Source organism: Anser brachyrhynchus (genome assembly GCF_964034855.1).
Source record: "Anser brachyrhynchus genome assembly, chromosome: 10".
Taxonomy (NCBI): Eukaryota; Metazoa; Chordata; class Aves; order Anseriformes; family Anatidae; genus Anser; species Anser brachyrhynchus.
In genome coordinates this window covers 13,492,689-13,516,072 of record NC_137705.1, presented here as the reverse complement: position 1 = coordinate 13,516,072, position 23,384 = coordinate 13,492,689, and the positions used below count along the sequence as shown (strand labels likewise).

At 36.4% G+C, this 23,384-nt stretch overlaps 1 protein-coding gene across 22 annotated transcripts in view; it reads left to right on the top strand.

The window, feature by feature from the left end:
- Nucleotides 1–23,384, top strand: part of DOCK3 (dedicator of cytokinesis 3) — a 223,989-nt gene that overhangs the window by 135,164 nt on the left and 65,441 nt on the right. For 21 of the 22 annotated variants that reach the window (XM_080606288.1, XM_080606289.1, XM_080606295.1 and 18 more), the window contains 8 exons: nucleotides 9,469–9,593; nucleotides 14,919–15,081; nucleotides 15,637–15,743; nucleotides 16,537–16,708; nucleotides 17,366–17,463; nucleotides 19,003–19,086; nucleotides 19,436–19,536; nucleotides 20,872–20,953. In XM_080606288.1, the coding sequence (XP_080462414.1) occupies nucleotides 9,469–9,593; nucleotides 14,919–15,081; nucleotides 15,637–15,743; nucleotides 16,537–16,708; nucleotides 17,366–17,463; nucleotides 19,003–19,086; nucleotides 19,436–19,536; nucleotides 20,872–20,953 (932 nt within the window). Of the gene's footprint in view, nucleotides 1–3,827; nucleotides 4,057–9,468; nucleotides 9,594–14,918; nucleotides 15,082–15,636; nucleotides 15,744–16,536; nucleotides 16,709–17,365; nucleotides 17,464–19,002; nucleotides 19,087–19,435; nucleotides 19,537–20,871; nucleotides 20,954–23,384 lie in introns of those variants that run through there. The other variant, XM_080606294.1, reaches the window with a different exon arrangement.

The following is a 23,384-nucleotide window of genomic DNA, read 5'->3' as shown; positions in this document are numbered from 1 at the left end:
CTCTAATCTTAAAATATTGATCATATTTTTCTCAAATTCCCCTAAACAAGTGTCACTGGGATGGGTGCTTCACTCAGACAAGGTTGAAAACAGAACAGTTGCCTTGCTTATCACTAAATGCCAATTCCAGATTCAGGGAGGCATGCTAAAACATTTTAATTGATGGACACACTATTAATAGATGATGTTAAATTCACATGTAGAGGAGTTGATCTTGAAAGTTCGCTCTATTTTTTCCCCAAGTTTGATATCCCTCATGTAGGCTAAGCACAGAGATGTTTATCTTAAAATGCATGAATTTTCTTCTTCGTGATAATCGAAAGCCTGGCAGAAGAGTTTCCACTTTGCCACATGGGTTTTTGGAGTTAATATGATCCTTTTGCATTGGTTGACAGTACGTGAGGCTGCAAATCTGGTCTGATTTTCCAGTTGGTCTTACAGGGCACCTAGTCCCTGCAAGAGCTGCCTTGGCTGAAGCGTTGCTGTACTCAGTTTGCTCCTTAATTCTGGAGCAGCAGCTTGAGATGGTTGTCTTTTTGGCACAAGCAGAGGTAGCCCCAGTGTAGCCAAGAGTTCATTTAGGGAGGAAACTGGAATCTAGCCAGTCATACAACCAATAGATATAAAAACAGGCATTAAACAGCCTTGATTTTTACAGTGTAGTAGGAAATGGGCTTACTAATTATGTTGCGTGTATAGCATTTGAAATACTACATCATTGCCTTGCATTATAACCAAGACCAAAGATGACTTTCCAGACACAGGAAATTTTATGAAAGCATAATGGGAAATGTATCAGATTTTATTACTGGAAAGACTGCAGTGACACATCAGTATCAAAAGCAGTTGTTGTAGCCTCATTATGGAGGCTCTTCAGGAAGCACAATAAAAGTAGGGAGTAAGTTGGAAGAATTTCTAGAAACTAAAATAAAAGGGTTTGGAACAGTATGTGTTTTCTTTACTAATGCACTTGAAAACCACAGGAGCACAGGATTTTAACACTAGACAGCATGGCTTACCCAGGGAGTTTGGATGGGATAAACATATCTGTTGGTCCTACACCTTTCTCGTCTTTCCTGTCCCTGCTGCAGGAATGCTTTATCTGTTTGTAGGCTTTAACACCTAGTTTGTAACTTTAACAGCTAGTATAATTTATGGCTCAGTGTATTGAAATAACCTTAAATCAGTGTAAGTTCAATACTGTGGCCAATTACAAATTTTAGTTTTTTGTGACCTTATAGCAGTTTCAGTCTTAACCAAAAGCAATCAAATACAGAAAAGATTAAATATCACATGTTGATATGCAGACATAGCTCCTGCATGTTGATCTGCTGTAATTGAGATCACAGCTAGATACGTCAACTAGAAAAGCTAGATCACAGCTAGAAAAGTCAACATCAAAAATAACATTTACATACCTGTGTAACTGAACAGATTATCCTGAAAGAATTGGTTTATTCTACGCTTCTGCATGTGTAAAACTGTCCCTCAAGACCTTCAGACCACTGAATTTTAGCAAGCTTAAAGAATAGCTTTGTGACCTCAGTGTTCCCCCTCATAATTTGTCATTTTCTGGGTCCTGGCCTGTTTATGCAACCTGGTGTAGTGAGACTGTCTTCCCTGTGCTTTCGCTGTTTTGAGCAATGCTTTTGTCCAGGGATTGGATAAGCAGGTTAGCAGTTTTCAGCCAAAAGGTGTTCCTACCCTAAGTTTTAAAGATTCTTTATTCACTGCAGCTAATTCAAATTTCCAAACTTACTTTCTCTAGTTAAGAACTCTAGAGAAAACTGCCTCAATGCAAAGGATGTCTACCAAATCAGAGATATATTGTTACAATCTTTGTCATATTCAGCCTTGAGATCTTGGACATTTAACTAAATTAAAACCAGATTCCACGGCATATGTCTGCAGTGCTCCCATCATAAGGCTCACTGTACATGTACAGTAGTGATCTTCCCTGCTCTGGTCAGCCAAGTTTTCAAGGAATACAAGTTTTTCAACTTGTCATCCTCAAAAGATATTCTAAGTCGCTGTTGCTAACTAATGTCTTTTTTTGTGGGAACCACAATTACTGGAGAAAACAGGGATTTTAAGATGATAATATATTTGGAATTGGGTTAATATAGAGATATATTGATCTGCTGAAGTTATTGATTGATACAATGAATATTTGAAAGGACCACCATTCTTACACCTCTAAAGGTGGTGAACACCAAGAAATTCTCCTCCATTCCAAGGGAGGCACAAGAGGTCTGCATATATAAAGTTTAGCTGCCAAGCTGTAGGCATTTCTATTCAAAAATAAAAAAGGCTCAAATTTGTGGAGAAAAGCAGTTTGTAAATGTCCTTGAGTACCAGGTGAGTAAGCAAATGCAGCCATGGAAGTGTGAATGGACTTTCACTACAGTGATATATTAGGAAGTTGCCAGAGTAGAGATGAGATGCAAAGAAAGAAATAGTCATGAATGGTGCTCTGAACAGAAATTTTCATTATCCTGTATATTCTTCACCTGAAAAATTAGGAGGATCAAAATGTAATGCAACTGCACTGATGCAGTGAACGTTGTTCATTCTAATTGTGAGGGTTTTTTGGAAATGAAAACGCTTGACAGTATTCAGGTGACAGCAGATATTTGTCTGTTGCTTTCTTTTTTTTTTTAAGAAGCATTAGATCAAACTGTGGTTTGAGTTTACATTATGGCTAGGACAGAGCATTTGGATAGAGTAAGTTATCTTTTTCAGGTGGATTAGCAAAGCTCCATCAATAAGGAGTGGCCATCAATGTACTTTGCACCTATGTTATTACAACCAGAATCAGACTGGCTGTACTAGTATTGTCTGGAATTAGGAAAGATGTCGTTTACAAAACAAACAAATAAAAAAATCTGTCAAGTACTTTTAGCAGTTCTCAACCATGCTTGCTTCTTTAATTGTCTTTGTCAATCTACCTTTTCCTCGCTTTGCTTCAGAACTGTTTCTTTCTCATGAAAGACAGGGTTTCCCCTCTGAGAACACGGAAAGTTCGTGGCTTGTATTTTGCAAGTGGATGCTGCTTTTCTGAGACAGTGTGATTTTTAAAAATATTTTGATGAATTAATTGATAAAGGCTATGTCATCTAGTATTGTTAAAATATGCAGTGATCATTCTGCTGAACCAAGAAATCTATATTTAAAAAAGCAAATAGCTCTAACATTTCAAATGAATCTTCTTGGTCGTAGGTTTTAACATCTTCATTTTCTTTTTTAACAGGAATTCATTTCAAGCATAGACAGATTAACCATTAAAATTCTGTAGCTGTGTATTACCACACAATTGTACCCTACTACAATTTCTACCCTACCTAGTAGCCCTAGTTCCTATATCAGGTGCACTTTTCCCTCACTCAGTTAAGACCAACACTAGTGGTCATCATTAAGGAATAAAGTTAAACTAGTCTTCATGTGCTTATACCTTGCATGGTTATGCAGGAAAATGTAAATATCCTCTAAAATAACCGTGCCTGTCTTCATTTCAAAGCATAAAATGTTCTTTGTTTCCTATTGTATTGTGACCTGAGAAGAGCATCATGAAGAATTCTATGTTTTTTTGTCCGAATTGGAAGGGATTCAGTCAAACCAGCCTCGCGAAGAGGTGGTGGGTTTTTGTTGCTTTTTTGTTTGTTTTTCTTTCTAAATTGCTATTGGGTTTAAGAGCGTCCATCTGATCCTGACAATTTTACCTTTCCCCAGAGATAAAAGCAATGAGGCATGTGCTGCTTGCCTTTTGGATTGCAACTTATTTGTATACAGAACTTGCTGATCAGAAATCTATTGCATAGGCATGGCGTTTGTCAGTTCCCCAAAGGACATCCCTTCCCTTCCCCATGTGCTGATAAGTATTCTGTCTTTTACTTTGATCCTCTGATGAAAAGTGCATGCTTCATCTTCTACTTGTAAGTGATGTTTCTTTCTCTTTTTTTTTTCTCTTTCCTTGTCTTAATTTCCCGGCTTCTCTCTCTTTCTTTTCCTTTTATTCTCTCCCCTTTCTTTCTGATGCAGAGATGAAGATAGTTGGGTGTAAGTTTCTGCTTTTCTGTGTAATGTCTGCTTATTGCTTGCTTTTTTCCATTTTCATATCTTTCATGGAATGTTGGGGATTGGTAAAGGTAATAAATCATAACATTATAGAGAAACTTTGGTAACAGAGGGACATAGATTTGTCTTACCAGTCTCTTTTCATACCACAGCGTTTCAGACCAATTTAGTAGATATGGCTTATGAACCAGCAGCAAAGGTGAGAAATATCTCAGCATCTGTTCTTTCAGAGATCACCGTCATGGCAAAAATAAAAATACATTAAGAATTGGACGTGGCAGGATTCATCAGATATTTTCAGAATCTTCAAGGCGACAAAATTGATGCGTCTAAAAGATACAATTATGTGATAATTATTGATAAAAAATGTTTACAAGGAGAATAAAAAATGTTTTTGTCATTAATAAACTTTCAGAAAGCAAATAAAAATTCTAAGCTGGAGGAGATAAGACAAAATATATTAAAAATTCAACCTAAATCTACTGGCAGGAAACTTTTTTGGGCAAATCATTGAATTTAAAAAGAGCATTGTATTAATTCTTTTGCATGCATAGAAGTCCAACAATGGATAGCAAATAATCTAGTAAGTATTGCTTGTTCCTTTTCCTCGTTCTTTAATTACAAGAATTGAAGCACTTTGAGCATTTTGTTCACCAAAAACTAGAGGATCGCACGGAGTTAAACTTGTGTGATGTTCTTTTTATAGAAGCGGAAAAAAAATTAATTCGGTATGTAAGCAGTAGATAAAAACTGTTTCCCCTTCCTGATGCAATATTACTCCCAGTGATGGTGAATAGTTGCATGCCATAACTATTTCAAGAATATAGGCTTTGAAAAAAACTTAGTGACTCACAAAAGGTCAGAGAAATAAACTGTTGAAATGGATCTAAAGGGATTCCAAGAGACTATCTGACTATCAGGCCTCTTCGTTTTAGCAGGCGAGCAGTAATTCAGCACGCACTTCAGTAGATTTTTACACCAATGTCAAGATGACTTCATTGTTCAAGGAAGGGAACATCGTGCAGCATGAGGCCTGGCACTCTTAAAAGTTTTCAGAAATGACTGAGAGCAGTCAGCAGTCAGCCAGGAGGCATTTGAGACACTCCCCAGACAGTACACTTTGTTAATTTTTCTTTTTTTTTTCATTTTGTTTTTCAAAAAGCAACATGATCACAAAGCTGATTGCGGGCCCGTTCTGTTAACCTTGTTTGTGTTGAAATTCCAGCACTTCAGAAGTAGTTGCCTGGTCGTAATTTGGAGGAAGTTATTACTTAGCATGAGGGTGTAACGGGCTGCCGAGGTCAGATGCCAATTCCTGGCACCGTGCTCTGGTGCAGTGGCCTCACGGCTACTGCAGAACAGAGCTGTCCAGCCAGGGAACAGTTGATACTCTTGCCCAGAAAGAAGAGCAGTTACCCTTGTAAAGAGCTATATCAGTATTCTGTGCTTTAGTTTGTTTCAAAGATTTTACTTACTCACAGGCCCCTATCTTACAGAGGCAGAAACCCTTGGGCTTACGTCGCTGCAACTGCACTGAAGTCAGCAAGGTGATGCTGACTGAGGGTGTTGTGAAGATGTTCATTTATAGGATATAAATGTGTGATATTTTTTTTCTTCAGAAACCATTTCTTGCCCATTTGCTCTCTAAGAGTTGGCATTCTTCAGTAAAATGCCAGTATTTTCAAAAAGACTCTAACCCCAGTGATGTTAGAGAGCTGAGAAGACTCTCAGCGTTGGACCTCTAAAAAACCGAATTTGCTAGAATTAAGATGTTTGAGGTCTGTTTGCCAGTATCAACTTCTGGTGTAACCTTTTTTCAGCACAGGGACTATTCCTGTCAGTGTACAAAAACTTAGGATTCCTTTAAAAAAAAAATAAAAAAGTTAGATTAAATCCAGACTGTTTCTGTAAATTGTTAATACTTTGCAGTTCAAATAATTGGCTAGTTTTGTGGTGGAAAGCCTGCAAGTCTTACCAGCGTACAAACTACTTATTCTAATACATACTAGTCAATTATTGTCCACTGGACTATTTAATGTTACTAAGTCCTTAAAATAAGTATTTGGAAGTCTTCCAGGGCATTTCTTTATATTGTAAACACAAAATCAATACGTGACTTTCGCATATTTTTTTCCACTTTTTTTCCCCATTACCATTAAAATAGTTTTAGGTGATAGGATTTCACTTCATTATAAACAAAACGCCCAACAATATAAATTATGACTTTGTAGTTTAAAGTAAATTTGTATATTTGACCAAAAAAAGCCAAAAAAAAAAAAGTGAGGTTAAGTGAAGAGCTGCATACATCACAAAATAATTCTTTTTCTATTATAAGAAGTGTTATATCTCCAGATGTTTCATAAAGAATGAATCTCAGGAACTGCTTGTGTAAAATGTCAGCTGCAGGTTGTAATCTCTAAGTACTTTTGGCCCACTAGCCTTCTAGCACTTTTTTCTCTTGTCCTAATGAAAGGAGGCCAAAGCTAACCCAGTTTTATAATCTGCGCTGTGCTCCTTGTGAAGATGCGAGGGGCCTGCGTGATCCAGCCTGCTGCACCACACTGGTTTTTCTCTCAAAACGCAAGAGAAGCGTTATTGTCCCTTCAGAGCCAGGACTGCTTGTTACAGTAGTTTGCCACACAAAGGGTATGAATTGTCTGCTTTGTTAAACAAGTTCTTCATCTATCTCTTTTCCTTTTTAAGATGGAATTAAGTAAGGGAAAAGCTCTATCAGCCAAGATTTTTGACATGAGTATGTAGCTGTCATTTGGTGGTAAAGCTGACAAGGATCACTTGATTTTGCTGCTCACACTTTCTGGTTGGTCACAGACAAGCTGCACAGTGCTATTTGTTCGTGTGCTTGGACGCTGTTGTGCAGAATGTTGCCTCTAGCCTTGCAATTTGCATACTCAAAAATTTTAATAAACTGCACTGTGTTCAAGCATTTGCTCTATTTTCTGAGCAGCCCTTTAGTGCATCTGAGCTAAAAAAAAAAAAAAAAACTCTTCTTGACAGTAGCTGTCAGAGGAAAAAAACGGCTTGCAAGGTCTCAGCAAGAGGTGTGGTTTTAACGTGCTAGAAAAAGGAGATCATTCTTTATAGGAAGATTATTTTCATTGTTACACACTATCAAAGTGAAGTGTTTGAGTTTGTTGTTTTCACTCTAGGTCTTCAAGAAACTGATGGGCTAAGTACCTGAGAGTCAACTGCTTTTTGTCTGTACATAGAACCCAGTATATAGATACATTTACTTTCCTATTTTTTGCTATGCATAATGGCCTTCTCTGTTTTTTTTTAAGGTTCTATAAACTATTTTTATAAAAGAAGATGCACCATTACATTTCACTCAAGTACTTTTCGCTCTTTTTCCTTCATTTTGATGCAAATCCACTGTTATCTTAGTTCTTCTGCCCCCACCCCACAGGCATTTTTTTCAATTAGTGAGGTAATATCCCTCCTGTTAAGCTTAATGGAAGATAAGATGCTTCAAATGCTGCGTTTAATTTAGGCTGGAAAATGATTTGCAATCTGACGTTGGACTTTGTGTAGCCAGACTGTCTTCCAGAGAAGAGGTTATAAATAGGAATATCCAAAATGCTAATTGTAGTGAGTACAATTAATTTCTATTAAGAATTATAGCATATAAATTGAATTCTTTCCTCATTGTGCACACTGCTATGAAAAAAGGCCTGGAGTCTGTTAAGCAAGAGGAGTTTCGAAACAAAAGCCCTGACTTAAACTGTCTTTTACTAGGACTTTTATATTTCCTTGATATTCCTGTAGTCAACATATAGGTAGCTTATCTGTATTTTGAAAAGCAAGAAAAATGCACAGATAATTTTCTCTGCGGACTGTTGCATTTCATGGCTATTCTTTGAAGGGAAAAAAACCAGATCAAATATTTAAAGGCTGTCATGAGCCTCTTGCTGTCATCTTTTTCCCGTTAATGAACCACAGCTTTTTCATACCTCTAGCTGTGAGGCATTTCAAGCAGTCAGCTCTGTGTGAATTCACAGTGAGATCCAACGTTGACGGAAAAAGAAGGACATTTTGCATACAGATTCCCATTCATAAAGAATTCCTAGCAGAAAGCACTGCATGTCAGCTACAGGGTCGTATTTTCCATGCTTAAAAAGTTGTACTTATCTCCAGAAATAAAAATGACAGTAAAGCCAAGACTGAAAGCTTCCATTGTTTGTCCCCACAGTAGAATAAGGAACAAATTCTGTGGGGTTATAGACTTCAAGAAAAATTTGAAGCACATCTTTGACAGACACAAAAGGATATCCCTTGCTGCCGAAAGCATATGCTGCTTATTTCATTGTGCTTCTGATTAATAAACGGATTTAACTGCATCAGCTTCTCCAAGTACTGAGGTTGAAGAAATCAGACATTGGAGGAGTCTCCGCTTTGCTAGATAACCATTCCATTACTTCATTATTTAGTCTCTTGAGGCTGCTTAACAAAATACTTGCCTTGAAAGGGTTTAATTTTTTTTTTGTATTTTTTTTTTGCATTGCCCTTTAGTACATTTCTCTTTGTGGCAATAAAAAGTGATAAGTGAACCATCATGAAATGGTAACAATAACTAAATCTTACGGAGAAATATATGCTACCTGCTATCCTTTTGGTGCACGTTTTAAAATTGACTCCAGTAGTTGTGAAAGCAGCACTTCCTAAACCAGATTCTTAAAACAATAATTGAACTAGAATTCCTTAAATGCAGGATAATATAGACCTGTGAGAGATGCCAGCATTTGTTTCCAAATATAGTCATTTGTTCTGAAAGCTCTTGAAAATGAGGTACTGAGAAATCGGCGGTTATCCATTCTGTCCACTTTCATACGTTCATGCATATGAATACAAGGCGCTAGCCAGAAATCTGGCAGAGAAATAATTTAATAATTGCTCGATCCATCTCAACTGAATTACAACCGAGTTTCCAAGAAGGCTGCTTTTACTTGTCATTTCGATAAAAAGAAAATTTCAATATATAGAAAATAAGAATAGCTAAATGAACTTAATTTTCTGCTGATCACCGCAAAAATACTCATTCGTTTTAAAGCATCTTGGAAATAGGAAGCCTGATACTTGCAAGTCAGATAACTAGGCAAACTCATAGTGTTTTTTTCCCCTCTCTGCTCACAAACAATAAAGCAAGTATTTATTCTGAGTTCACACTTAATAAAGGCATTACTAACAACAGTCTGATTTTATGCATTGATGTTAAAATGTTCATCTTTATTAACAATTAACTTGCTGCTTGGAATGATTTGGGCATCAGTCATAGTCTTGCAGAACACAGAAAATGGTTTGCAGAATCAAAATAAGTTTCACATAGGCATTGAGTCATCCATAGTGAATTTAAGCACGTGCCTCTGTCTTTTGCTGTAGGTGATATACGCAATGACTTATACCTGACATTAGAAAAGGGAGACTTTGAAAGAGGTGGGAAGAGTGTGCAGAAGAACATTGAAGTGACCATGTATGTTCTGTATGCGGATGGAGAAATCTTGAAGGTAAGTGCTTGTTTCCTATTTGAGCTTCAAGTGCCATCTGCTTGCTCTGTACACGTGTTGCCTTGGTTTGTTGTCTCTGATGCCAGGGAAATTCTAAATTAAGATTAGTTCTTACTATTTTTGGTTTTGGTTAAGGTTTTAAACTATTATAATGAAGGAAGTGGTCATTTATAAATTTGAAAGAATTCGGAGCATTGCACCATATGGGAATAGGAGATTTGGAGAAAAATTTATAAACTGAAAAACTTGTATAATTTCAAAATGTGATGTCAGTGGCTGGAGTAAAAAGAAAATTGGAGTATGAAATAGTGTATCATACAACATGAGGAAATATGATTACGAGAGAGACTGTTTTAAGTCTGACTTCTTGGAGTTATGGTTTTGAGAGTAGTTTTGAAAAATAAGTAGCCTTATTTCCAAGATCTTGTCTTTCACCCTGGAATGACTCCATTCCAGCTGTGGATGGTGATGTTCAATGTTTTTCTTTCTTCCTCTGTTCTTACTTGTAGTATTAATGAAAAGAACAAGGTAGTTAAGTCAGCTTTGTTTGGATCGGAGAGATTAAAAATAGAAAAATAAACATAGTATTTTTGACATAAACATCTATCAGGAATGGAGAAATGGCTGTTAATGCATTAATCATAACTTGTCCTATGCCTTTTTTAAACCTCCAATGCAGTAGAATGGTCTTTGTAGCTATTCTAATAGAACAGTCTAAAAACCAAAGTGCTTGTGTGTCATACTCATTGCCACAATCTTTTTTTGAGTTGAAAGAGGAAGTTTCCTTTGTTACTACTATTGCTTATGATTTGATTAAAAATTAAGTGCGTCTCTTGTAATGAACTGTCTTCTGCTCAAAGCTGTTGCTGGAAGATCACAATCCTTTTCTGTTTAATTGCTTTAGGCATGCATTTCAAATTGAGTGACGTGTATTTTTAATCATTGCTGTATCATCTGCCAAAGACCAGTGTAGGTCTTTACCCTTCAAAGTGCAGTATCAGCATCTTCAAATCCTAACACAGGGCATAATTAGCTACCGTTATCTAACTGTGGCTAATGGTTAAGTATGAAAGTCATATAATTTCTAGACATTATCAGTCATAACTACTTCAGTTTTCAGCTGGCATGGTCAGTCTCAAGTTACTTGGTTCTTACCCTTGCCTGTCATTACTACAGCAGTACTTCAGGGCTGTACCTGAGACTGGGGATCAGGCTTGGTGCAAGCTCGCAAAAAACAGTAAAAGGTAGTCAATCCAAATTAAAAAATTAATGTGAATATATTCGTTGTGAAAGAGAGACTTTACACATGAAGGATCTTCTGTGATTTTTAAATTCAAATCACATATTTAAAATAAAACCTTTGTACCAATTTTTGTTATCGTTCCTCAATGTAGTTGCAGTCAAAGCAATAAACATACTAGGGTTTATGTTAGGGAGATCTTTGGTTCATGAAGTCTAACGATGCCTCAGATTGCATTTCAAACATGGAATCATTATAATTTTTCTGTGTAGGAAGTTCTTAAAGATACTTGCTGGCATATCTACTGAAAAACAAGTTAAAGGGCTATAAAGGACAATAAAAGCTGAACTCTCCCTTTAATGTGAACTCCTTCTCACTGCTTAGGTTACATCTCTGTTCTCTTTTATTGCAGAATAGAAAGAAAAAGTTACTTATGAAACCAAGCATCAGTTTAACTGAATATAGAGACATTAGTTTAAAGCTTGAAATGGCAATTTGAAGGAAAAATAATATGCACATATGAGAAGGAAACAGCTACTTAGAAATGAGTTTGGAAACTAATCATGTCTTATCTTTTTTATCACTGATACACTTTCTACTTGATGCAGAAATTCTGCAAATTCATCTACCAAAGGTAAAGCAAATGAGACAGCCATCTGGAATTAATTTTAACTTGGTGGGTTATCTTACCATTCAGTGATAATGTCATTGTAGAAGACGATTGACCCCATTAAGTGTATATGGCTGTTCTGAGTCTATAGAAATGCCTTGAAACTTATAAGAATTCAGCTCTGTAAGAAGTAGATTTCCAGTTTATCTCAACTTTCAGAATGCAGATTTTAGCTGTTGAATACAGGCAAAGGTCATCCTCTAGATCTTTCCCGTGCTTCAGGTGAAAAGTCTTGAGAGCATAGACCTCCATCATTTCTAACAGTTGTACCTGCGCAATGAAATTTGAGAAGTCTGTATATTGACAGATATCTAAAACTTAACACAGCTTTATTAGTCTCAGTTATTTTAGTATTCCAATATATGGGTATTTTTTCACCTTCTATATTAAGAATTAGTTTTAAACCCTGGATGGCTTATTTTTCACTGCAGACATCTGGTTTATGTAATCTCCAGTATGGACAGCTAGAGCAGTGTGTTAGAATCTGCCATTTTCCACTAGGAGGGAAGCCGATTTCGCTCAAAGACAGAATATAACTGTACTCCTAACTGGAAGGAAAAGAAGCAGCTGTAAAGAGACTGCTAGGTGGGGAACTTTCATTTCAGTCATTCAGCATAATCTAAAAGAAAATACTAATGCTGCAACAAGAGGAGTCTAATTTACATTTTTCTGTATAAATGCAAAGAATAAGGTGTGTGTTGGGTAGGGCTTGTGCAGTACCGATGATGTGAATTGCTTTGTTTGGGTTGCCTGTCCTCTGAATGATCCCTTGCATGACCTGGGGTTGCATTCACAGTCAAGTGTAGCTATTGGAAATGAAGGATCTTTCCATTTCGTTTTTCTAATTATAAGGTTAATTTAGTAACTTTCAATTGCTAGCATAGTAGAGAAGCTAATTAGAAATCTCCAATTCAGGCTTAACAATAGCATGGGCAACACACCGAAAGTTTTATCATTGACCCCAAAGCACTACTGTTCTTGGTTGAAACACCATTTACTGTTCCTGACCTATGGCATTTCTAAAGCAGACACTGCCAAATACGAAAGGGTGTGCTGAGTTACACACTACGGTGGGGAACTGCCACATTTTCATCTGATAGTAAGATAAAAACTAAACTTTTCCTGACCAGCAGCACAATCCTAATCTGAATTACGGCTTTGCGAAGACTTTAGCAGAACCATACTAAGCGTTAATAAGAATATTCTGTCTCAAACCCGTATTGCTGTTGAGTATATCTTGGTCCAGAAATACTCCTGTTGAAAGCAGTGGAAATTGTATGCAGAATGCATTGCTGTTCAAAAGGAAAATGAGCATTTTCTTTTCAAAATGGTTTTAGCCAAATACTAGTATCTTTCAATATAGTCTGAAAAATAAAAATAAAATAAAATGACACATTTCTCACTTATTCTTCTTTCTGTTGTGGTAGCAAGAATCTTATTCGTTGCAGAACATGCCTTAAATGATAAAAATTATTACCTGATCCTTTTTCTAGTTTAGCCTCCCTTACTTGCCCGTGCCCTCTAATTCACCTACATATTTGGGTCACCTGGTGACTAGGTGTACAGAGACTAGTATCCTGTCTGTATTTTGCACATCACTTCACAGTTCAGAGTTGAAGATTAAACAATCCTCTCTCCTCAGACTATAGATAGCAGTATAAATGCATAGACACAGAACAGTTAACAACAACGAAAAAGATTTCACCAGTTCTTTTATTTAATGTTCATAGCCTGAAACAGCATTCAGAGACTGAGCGTTTGCCTGCTAAGACAGGTCGATTTTTGAGACAGCAGAAAAAAAGCTGATTAAAATTTCAGTTTTTCCTGTACATTTTAAAAGAAATACCGTTTTACTTTCTCTTAGGAACCTAATGCAGAATGAGCTTTTGGAAAGGTTGCATTAAGCCCAGCAAGTTACATTTATCCAGAAGTATTAGAAGGAGATTGCAGGCATTGGCACTGCTGCCACCACTACTCTCACGCCAGCCTGTTAATATGTGCAATAGTTCAGTGGTTGTTGCTGTATTTAAAAACAAAACAAAACAAAAAACGCCTTTATGCCTGGATTGTGGCAAATACCATATGGTTACAAAAACTCAAGAGGACTGAGTTTTGTGGGTATGCTGTAGCATACAATGAATCTCTGTCCAGAGAGACTGTTCTTGCATTGAATTCCAGAATGACAGTGAATTTTTCTTTCTTTTTGGGCTCCTTCACAAATTCTTAGCTTTCTGAAAGTCAAAAGAATATTAGCACTGACTGAACTAACTGGATCTGGTTAATGGGATATATATGACTTGATATGATAGTCCCTTGCTTACACATGAAAAAGACCAAATCAAATCAACATTGACAGTGTTTCTTGGAATAGAATTTAGAGATGCCTTGGGGAAATGACCTGTAGTTTGTCTTGTCATGACTCTGTTCCGTGTGGAGTGTTTTCATGTCAGGATTTATATTGCATGCATTGTTTTGGTCCTGCTTGGCTTCTGTTTCTTCCTGGATTCATTATTCCGAGAGATATTAAAAGTGAAGAATCTCTAACCTGTCTTTTTTCTGCATGGTTTTATAAGATGTCAGATCTTTTGGATTACTTTTTAAGTGCTAGGACTGGAGTATAGTTCAGGGCTCATAAAAGAAAATGTGCCTCAAGTTCCATGTCTTCATTACAAGGGACCTTTTAGTGTCTTTATTTCAGGACTTCATATTTCTCTTAACTTCCTTCTCTTGTGTGGTGACGGAGGATTTCCACACTTCCAAAATAAAATGAATTCATTTTTCTCTTCATCTGTATTTTGACAAGATCCCTGAGCTTTTTAGGTATAAAAGCAGAAATTTAGATACTATGATATTTTCAGGTAGTAACTATTTAACAAGCTCTTTACTTGCTACTAATGAAAAAAAATCAATCAGAATTTTCTGGGTTACTTGGTGAAGCGCTGGGTGATTATCGTTTTGAAAGACCAAAGTTTTTAAGACCTTGTAAAGGTCAGGTACAATTTTGAACTGAGATACTGAAGGAGGAATCATCAAATGATACTTCTAGAGATGTCTAATATTACTTTTGATGATCCTGTTAGGTCCTTTTTTGGACATGTGTTTATTTGGATGTGTGTTTATTGTATCTGTCCAGTTCTTGATAGAAAACAGCTTAAATAATAATTGAGCTTAAATAATGAGATACTGTAATTCATCCATTATCATAGGTGTTCTACCTTTTCTTTTGACCCAAAGCGTGGTTTTAAAATCTCTTCAAAAATTTCAGTTTTCATTGTGTTTGAGTTTCTGCTTCTGACTCTTCCTTTATGTCTACAGGAATATATGAATTATGTGAAGGTTGTCACCATGTAATAAAATGACTCATCTGTAGTGATGTGATGTCTTTTTAATCTTAAATTGTGTTCTTTTGTTCCAGGACTGCATCAGCCTGGGCTCAGGAGAGCCAAGCAGAAGTGCATACCACTCTTTTGTTCTTTACCACAATAACAGCCCTCGATGGGGGGAAATCATCAAGTTGCCCATCCCCATAGACAGGTTTCGTGGGTCTCACCTCCGGTTTGAGTTCAGACATTGCTCCAGTGAGTGCAGAACATAACCAAAAGAAATGTAAAAAGGCTGAGGTCTTTCCATTGTCAGTTTATACTTAGATGAGGCTGTTACTCTGTGGAGAGCAGGAGAAGGGTGCTAACTTAAAATACCATAAAGGTGCACTACTAGTTAGCCTTTTGCTACATTTGTTAAACAGCATATTCAAAACATTGTGAGAAATCAGTGCAGGCCAAGGCATTTTGTAGTTATCTGTCCCTGCTATTCTTTTGCTGTGTTTTCCTATAGAATGTTTTGTTTACAGCATGTTCACTTTATATTTTACTATGATCAGCATATTTGTATTTGGCAGGGGGATTGGAACTAGATGATCTTCAGAAGTCCCTTCCTACCCAAACCATTCTGTTATTCTATTACTTGTTTTGAGGCTTGTTGATGACTTGCATAAAATTAGACATGGTAGTACGTTATATGTTGATTCTTAAGTAACCTGTATGTTTTTTGTTAGGAATGCAGAGAATTTAGTGAATAACCTTGTGAACAGAGAATGTACAAATATGACTCCTTATTTCTATCTCCTGCTACAGCAAAAGACAAGGGAGAAAAGAAGCTCTTTGGTTTTGCATTCACTCCATTGATGAGAGATGATGGCACTACCTTATCAGATGATATCCATGAACTTTATGTTTATAAGGTACCATATCTTCTCTGCAGCCTTTTTACCTACTGATCTCTACTTTAGTTTGAATAAGTAACTATCACTGCATTATCGTGTTTTGTTGTGTGTTTTTTTTTCCCACATTAGAAGAATGTGAGGAACAGATTAAAAGTAGGTTCAACGTTTTATAAATTCCAACTCATGTAACTGGGTATCGATACATCCTTCTATTATAGGGGCAGCTCACCTTTTCTCCTGAGGTAATGATGATTTATCATCTGTTAATCCTGTCTATTTTGAATTCAAGCATACTAATTTTAATGAGCATTCAGTAGCTTCACCAGCTTATGGCATTACTCTGTATGTTTTTATTAGGAAATTATGCTGTAATGCCCAGAAACTTCATGTGTATCATGTTACAATGCTGCAATTCAACGATGCTGTAGCAAGAGATTTTGGGATGGTTTTTTAGTGTGGGGTTTGTGGTGTGGTTTTTTTTGGTTTTGTTTTCTTTTTGTTTCTTTCTTCCTGCTGATTTACCTAGATTTATTTCCTCAGAAATGATTTTGAGACAGCAACACTAAATTGTACACTTGGAAGATTCTAAAAGTTCTAAAGAGTCAGTTGTTAGGAGACCACGCTTTCTAAAGCTGGGTCTCTTTTGTGTATATACAGGCCCTGAAGGTGTTAAGCACAGCTTTTTCTTAGGATTGTTTTTATGCACCCAGAAGATCAGTAGAAGTACCGTTAGGCAATTGCTATCAGTATGTGTGTGTGGAATGAAATAAATAAACCAGGTAAAATTGCATTTCCTTTCCTGTATCTGCAGTGTGATGAGAATAGCACATTTAATAATCACGCACTCTACCTTGGGTTGCCTTGCTGCAAAGAGGACTACAATGGCTGCCCCAACATCCCTTCCAGTCTCATTTTCCAGCGCAGCACCAAAGAGACCTTTTCAGTCTCCACACAGCTTTCTTCTACCAAATTGACCCAGAATGGTAAGTAGCTGATCCTTCCAAATTGCCTAAGGCAGCAGGCATTATGGCAACAGGGCAGATGTGTATTCTTGTGGTCTCTCTGTTTATTTTACTAAAATACTGCTTTGCTACAATTCTGTGATTTATTTTTTTTAACTAACACTATTGAAATAAGCAGAAACATTTTTTTGAGGAAATAGGGTTATTGACAAAGGGCAGAGACATGGCAGGCATTTCTATAAGTGCAAGACGTAATATGTTAAAATAAAGGCAATTTTAATTAAATGATTAAAGAACAAAAAATCTAATGCTAGCACTTTTACACAATCCAAAGTTTGTTTCGTTAGGCTTTTGCAGGGTTACCAAGTACAGTAATGTTCTTAGGCATAGGAAGACAAAAATGAATTGTTTGCAACTTAGTGTCAAGTCACCACAGGGAAGGCTGCAATATTTTATCTTTTTTTTAAACTTTACCATTCTTCCATTTGTTTCTTTGTTAGTAGCATAGGACTTACTGCTTGTTTTCCTCCTTGCTTTCTTTGTTTTTATTTTTAGTTCTTCCAAGATACATGAACTACAAGAGCAGAACTGTTATGTAATGAATCTCAGTTGGGTCTGGGGTTGCCCTTCTTTGCTCTGTGTATGGATTCTAGCTCTTTGTCTCTCTCTGTTCTGCAGTGGATTTGCTTGCCCTACTGAAATGGAAAGCTTACCCAGACCGTGTGATGGATATCCTAGGAAGACTGAGACATGTCAGTGGCGAGGAAATTGTTAAGGTACTACACAAAATAACAATCTTTGAATGTATCTGTGTTAACAAGCTAATTCAGATCTGCAGTGCAATTCTGAGTGTTACCTCTTCATGTACTTGGATTCATACTGGGAAGTCTCAGAGTGTATGAATTGGTATTTTTTTAATATAAAACTGAATCATCTTGCAAATGTACTTTCCTGTCCCGGCATTGTGAAATGGAACTCTTGCCTGGAGCACCAATTTCTCTCTGAAGTGTCTAACCTATCAGTAAACTATCTCCTATCTGCCAAGTTCACCCTGTTTCATAGTCATTGTTGCTGTCCGTGGTAATCCTATGTGTGACCCAAACTTTATCATCTCAAAGAGTGGGGGGAGTCCCACTACAGCAGTCCATCAGATAATTTTAGGTGTTCTAAGAACTTTCCCTATAATATGTTTTTATAGTTCTAGAAATAAAAGGAGATAATTTGTAGTGGCAAACAACAAAAGAAACCAAATAGAAATCCCATCACTTGATTAGGAGTTTATGGTAAAAGCCACTTCGTTGTAGCTCATTTGAATGTTGCCATATGTAAATTTTAATTTTCAGGATAACAGTTGTAACAATAACACAAGGAAGATACCCTGTGTATCTTGAAATTCTTCAAGAACATCACGTTCTGTACATTTTGTTTGCAGGACAGTACAAGTGTTTGTTTTTATAGAGAAAATCATTAAAAGATATGTATTAAATTATTACAAGGGGAAAACCAATTGATTCCCTTCCTAAATTGACTGCCATGTGGCATTGGGATATTAAGGACAGCATGTAGTAATTCAGCAAAAAGAAATTTTATCCTTTCAGAGACTTTATAAATTGAGGTAATTTGAGTTTTTTAATATAAATTATGAGGTTTTCCACCTCATAATCTATTTACAATAGATTACAAAATCATGATGACAGAAGCAGCAGTTGACTTCATCTTCAACATCCCTCTTCACAGTCATCCTTCCTGAGGACTGCGCCTTCTGGAAAGAATTCTGGAAAGAAATCACTGAATTAACAGCTTTCGGTGTTATGGATGAGAGAAACAATTGGCCATACGTAGCTCAGATCAGTTAATGCTTGTTATAAAGGCCCTACTTCATTCATAACACAAATTTTCAATACTAAACATAATTTGGAGCACTATTTAATGTGCTTCCAGGTCGTAAATTTGATAAAGAACAGTATCTGATGCACTAATGATATAAGAATGAAAGTAAGTTGTTTTGCCACTCAGGCAGCACTTCTGGTCAGCTCAGACACAATGAAAGGAACACACAGTTGTATTTAAGTGCAGTATATATTTCTTCTTTCTTTTTCTGTCATTTTCATTTAGAAATATTCCTTGTAAAGAAAAAAATTCTTAATTAAAGAAAACAAAATCTGTCATTTCTCATGGGTGAACCTGAAATGGTTTGTTCTTGGAAAGTGATTTACAAAGATATCAACATGTATGACATAATTCAAGCAGGGGAAAAAGTCCTTCTTCTGAATACAACTGAATTTGAAACTTTTTGTTTATTAATGTCGTTTTAGTTCCTACAAGATATTCTTGACACGTTGTTTGTAGTTTTGGATGACAACACAGAAAAGTATGGCTTGTTGGTCTTTCAGTCTTTGGTAAGCTGCTGAATTGTTACTTTCCTTTATCTTATGGTCAGTGATTAATTTTCTTATTAGCATGTTACTATTGTAACATGCTTCAATTAAATATTCAGCTGAATCCAGCGTTAGTTAACCTAAAATAATCCTGGGTGAGGAGGGTAAGGATAGCATCAGCTGGAGATAGGAGAAGAGAAGTATTTGCTATCACTTGGGAGAAGCAAGCAATAACATCTAGTAACGCAAGTATTGACTGTTTAAAGAAACTAATATATCTCATTGTTCCTTAGCTTGTACAAATTGTTTATAGAACACTAGTGACTGTGCAATTACTTTCAGTGTGGGTTCACTTTTTCATCTCGTACAGGTGTTCATCATAAATCTACTGCGAGACAGCAAGTATTTTCATTTTCGACCTGTGATGGACACTTACATTCAGAAGCACTTTGCAGGAGCACTGGCTTACAAGTAGGTTTTCTTTATCCATCTCTTCAGGAGATGGTATTAGAAGCCTTTAAATGATGTCACCATCTGAATCATAACGCTTATGTTAGTGGTTTTTAAAAATAGAACTATCCAGACGAATATTTTTCCAGCACTGTTTCAGAGCAAAGCTGCTCAATGTCACCTGTTGCTATGAATGAGCAGACTTTGAATTTTTATCTTGCCTTTCTGCACTGGCAAATTCTATTTTCATCCTTTTTTAAATGAAGAGATACTGTCACACAGCAACACCTCATTATCAGTCTGTACTAATGAGCTACAAGAGCACATACGTTTCTTGTCCAAGAAGGATACTAAGATATAGGATGCATGGAAAAGGCGTGAAAAATAGGAAAGCTTGGAGAACTAATTGTAATTTCCTCTTCCATAGTAGACAGGTGTTCACATAAGATGATGGTGTTCCATTTTATTAGAGTAAATGTATAATTTCAGTAGATCAGAAACTTAATTTTCACTGTAACTTCGGAGATTCTGCCTTATTTTCTAGTATACTTTTCTGTGTTTTCTATCAGACAACAAGACGGATTTGGAAAGCAGTAACAGTTACCAGTCAGCGTTTGTTTTTACTCCCTTTTGGACCATTTATTTTGTACATTTGAGAATATTCTATCTTTGGTCACAATAAACTCTTAGAAACAGCTTATAATTGGCTTGGATTGTTTTACTGAATTGACGTTTTAGTATAATTTTTTAAAAAGTATCAAAAATACTTTGTCAATGGCAGGCAAAGAACTGCAGGTACTGTTCAACACTAGAAGGCATAGTCATGTTCAGAGGCTGAAAACATGTTCTGCCTTGTGTTAATGATCACTTCTGTCAGGTAAATCAAACTATTTTTGTAGTTCGATGCCTGAAATAAATGTTTTCAACAAAATTCTTTAAACTAGTCCAAATGGTACTGTGCGCTTAGGAAAATATATGAACACATTTTCTTTGTGATCTTAGTTTCTAAAGACTGCTTGCTTAGAGGAAATCTGAAATTTCTTGACAGAAAATAAAAATGTTTTGATTTTAGCTTTGATAAAGGCAAGCAATATAGCTCTTTTTAATAACATCTTTTTAATGTTCCCTTAGTGTATCTCATGGTCTAAGTCAATTACAGAGAAGAAATTATTTTCTGGTTTTGAAATTTAAATAAATGTATATGTTGTGTAAATTCAATCAGGAGGACAGCTATAGCTGATCTTTGGAATGGACTAAAATGAGAATTTCTTTTATAGATTTCCCCCTGAAACCAAAATATTTGCTGCCTGACTAATTTAAAAATGGTGCTGACTTTTCACTGTTTGTTATTTTCAGAGAACTGATCCGATGTTTGAAGTGGTACATGGACCGTTCAGCTGAGCTTGTACGTCAAGATCACATCCAGGAAGCAATGAGAGTATGTATTTAATAGAAGAATTTGTGTGTCTGTTCCATCTGTGACTCCAAAAGAGTTGGGGAAGCTGCATATAAAATCGAGGGTAGTCTGGCACTGATTTCTTAAGTGCTAAACCAATTTATTTTTTTTTTTGCCAAAATTTTAATGTTAGAGGGAGATTCGCTCTTAAGCAAAAATAAAATGGAAGAACTGTGTTGTCTTAACTCCTTTTAAAGCCTTACGTAGGACTTAAGTGGAACTTACGTGGAATATATACGCACCAGTCATACATATGTGGTCTCCGCCTTGTACTTCAAGAAACAGTTATTTCAAATGTATTAGACAGAGGTGCTGTGGATCAAAGATAAGCTTTTTATTTCTGGCTGTGCCCACAGTTTCGTTTTTTCACTGGTTGAAGTTCTGGAGTGTTTTAAGAAGCAGATAAATGAGCCTTTAACTGGATGGAAATTCTACCAGTTACTGCACAAGACCTGAATCATGGTTCTGTGATGAGAGTATGATCTTGCAGGAATGCACAGCATTCTATTACTATGTGAAACATAGGGAATATTTTTGGTGCTAATTACAGAGAATCAAGAGAATAAACAGTGTATTAGTTTTACTATATGTAATTGTAAAAAAGATACTTTGTTAACTATATGAATACATGATTCAAAAATTTTAGGAAGAGGTTTTTCTTTGAGTGATTGTCCATCTGTACCTTCTTACTGTGAGCAGGTTTATGTCCAAACGTGTGAGTCTGGGCATTTTTAAAACTAGCAGCAGTGGCAGAGATTTGCACTTTCTTTTTCTCTTTTTCATGTCAGTACAAATAGGTGAAGCATATCACAGCTGAAGTGCACCACACACATAAGCTATTCCTATAACTTCTTCTGATGACCACATGGGAAAGTTAGAGGTTGTTTCTTGTGAATGTCTTTATGCTTGGGTCTTGGCATATATTTCAGATTTTCATTTCTTTTTCTTCCTTCTTGTGATATTTTTGTACTTTATATTGCCTCCTTTGGTCTAATTCAGTCAATATTTTTGAGGAAGTCATTTTTATTTTTTGAGAATAATTGATTGTTTCATTGGAATGATCTGGCATCACTGCTATTACAAGGGTGCTATACCAGTGTTTACTTTGTCTTTTGTAGGTATTCATGTATTTAGAAACTACTGTATTGCAATACTTTACAGATTCAGGGGCCAAAGATGTCTTCTCAAGAAATTCTGTTGGAACTCTCAAATTTCTCATTCTGTTAGTTTCCACCCTTATCTTTCATTTTTTTTGGATTACAAATAAATCTATTAAAATTGTGAGGTGAGAGGCAGATCCCTAAACGGACTGGCTGCTAGGATGTTCTTCCTTCTCCTCCCCCTGTCCCCCCAAACTACTTATCAGTGTGTTATGCAATTCAGCAGATACAGATGTATGATATTGTTCCTATGTGGTGAGCATGTCTTGAACCTCATAGTAGTTCTCTTCAGCAATTGCGACTGTGAATGTTAGGATGTCTTTCAGAAGCTCAGTTATTCAACATACCGTTAGAATACAAAGTAAATTATTTCAAGGATTCCAAGGCAGCTCTTTGCTTACTGGGAATCTCAGGTGTTTGCCTAGACAGTAGCAGCCCCATAAGTGAGCAGGGTCAGTTTGAAGATCTGACAGCCCAAGTCTTTCCAAGCACAGGAATTACAATCACAACCAGAGATTCTGCAGACCTAACCTCTACCATTGAAGCTGCTGTTGTATCTTAAAGTATGCAGTTGCCTTTCCAAGTCTATCTTTGAGGCCCAAATGAAGATATTCATCTTCTCCCACTATAGCCAAGTGATCAATGCCCTTTCTTTCTAAATTTTATTTCAGGCATTTGGAACAAGTTTGTACCAAAACCATTATCACTGCCAGTTTGTCATTACTTGTAGTATGTTTTGTTGCTGGGAATTTCTGTGGTCTTCGGTGTCTTCACTATGCTCCTTGCATTAGCAGCTCTTCAACTCATGGAACAGGATAGCTTTCTCTTTGTTTTCCCCTCAGTTAGCTGTTAAATGTAGTACCCTAAAGCAGGTTTTGCGGTATCTCTGCAGTCTCTTTTTTGGCTCTTGACTCCCCATATACATTTGTGGGACATATGCAGATATCTCATAGCATTCTGATTCAGACTTTGGCATTTCTAGACTATTTCTAAACTGGCTTCCCCCCCTCAAGACTTTTTCTCAGAAACTTCTGTGAAACCTTGAGGAACAGTAATGCAAGGACTTCTCTAGCTTTGCCAGAACAGAGAGTGTCTTGTTCCTTGTTTATGGCCCATAACAAACTCCATGAAAGCTGCATCCAGATACCACTGCCTGTGCCTACATGGGGAGTTCTGTAACAATGTCTCAATGGATTAGCTCCATGGACAGTTGTACTTTCCCTACTAGTCATGGCAAAACTAGTGAAATATCT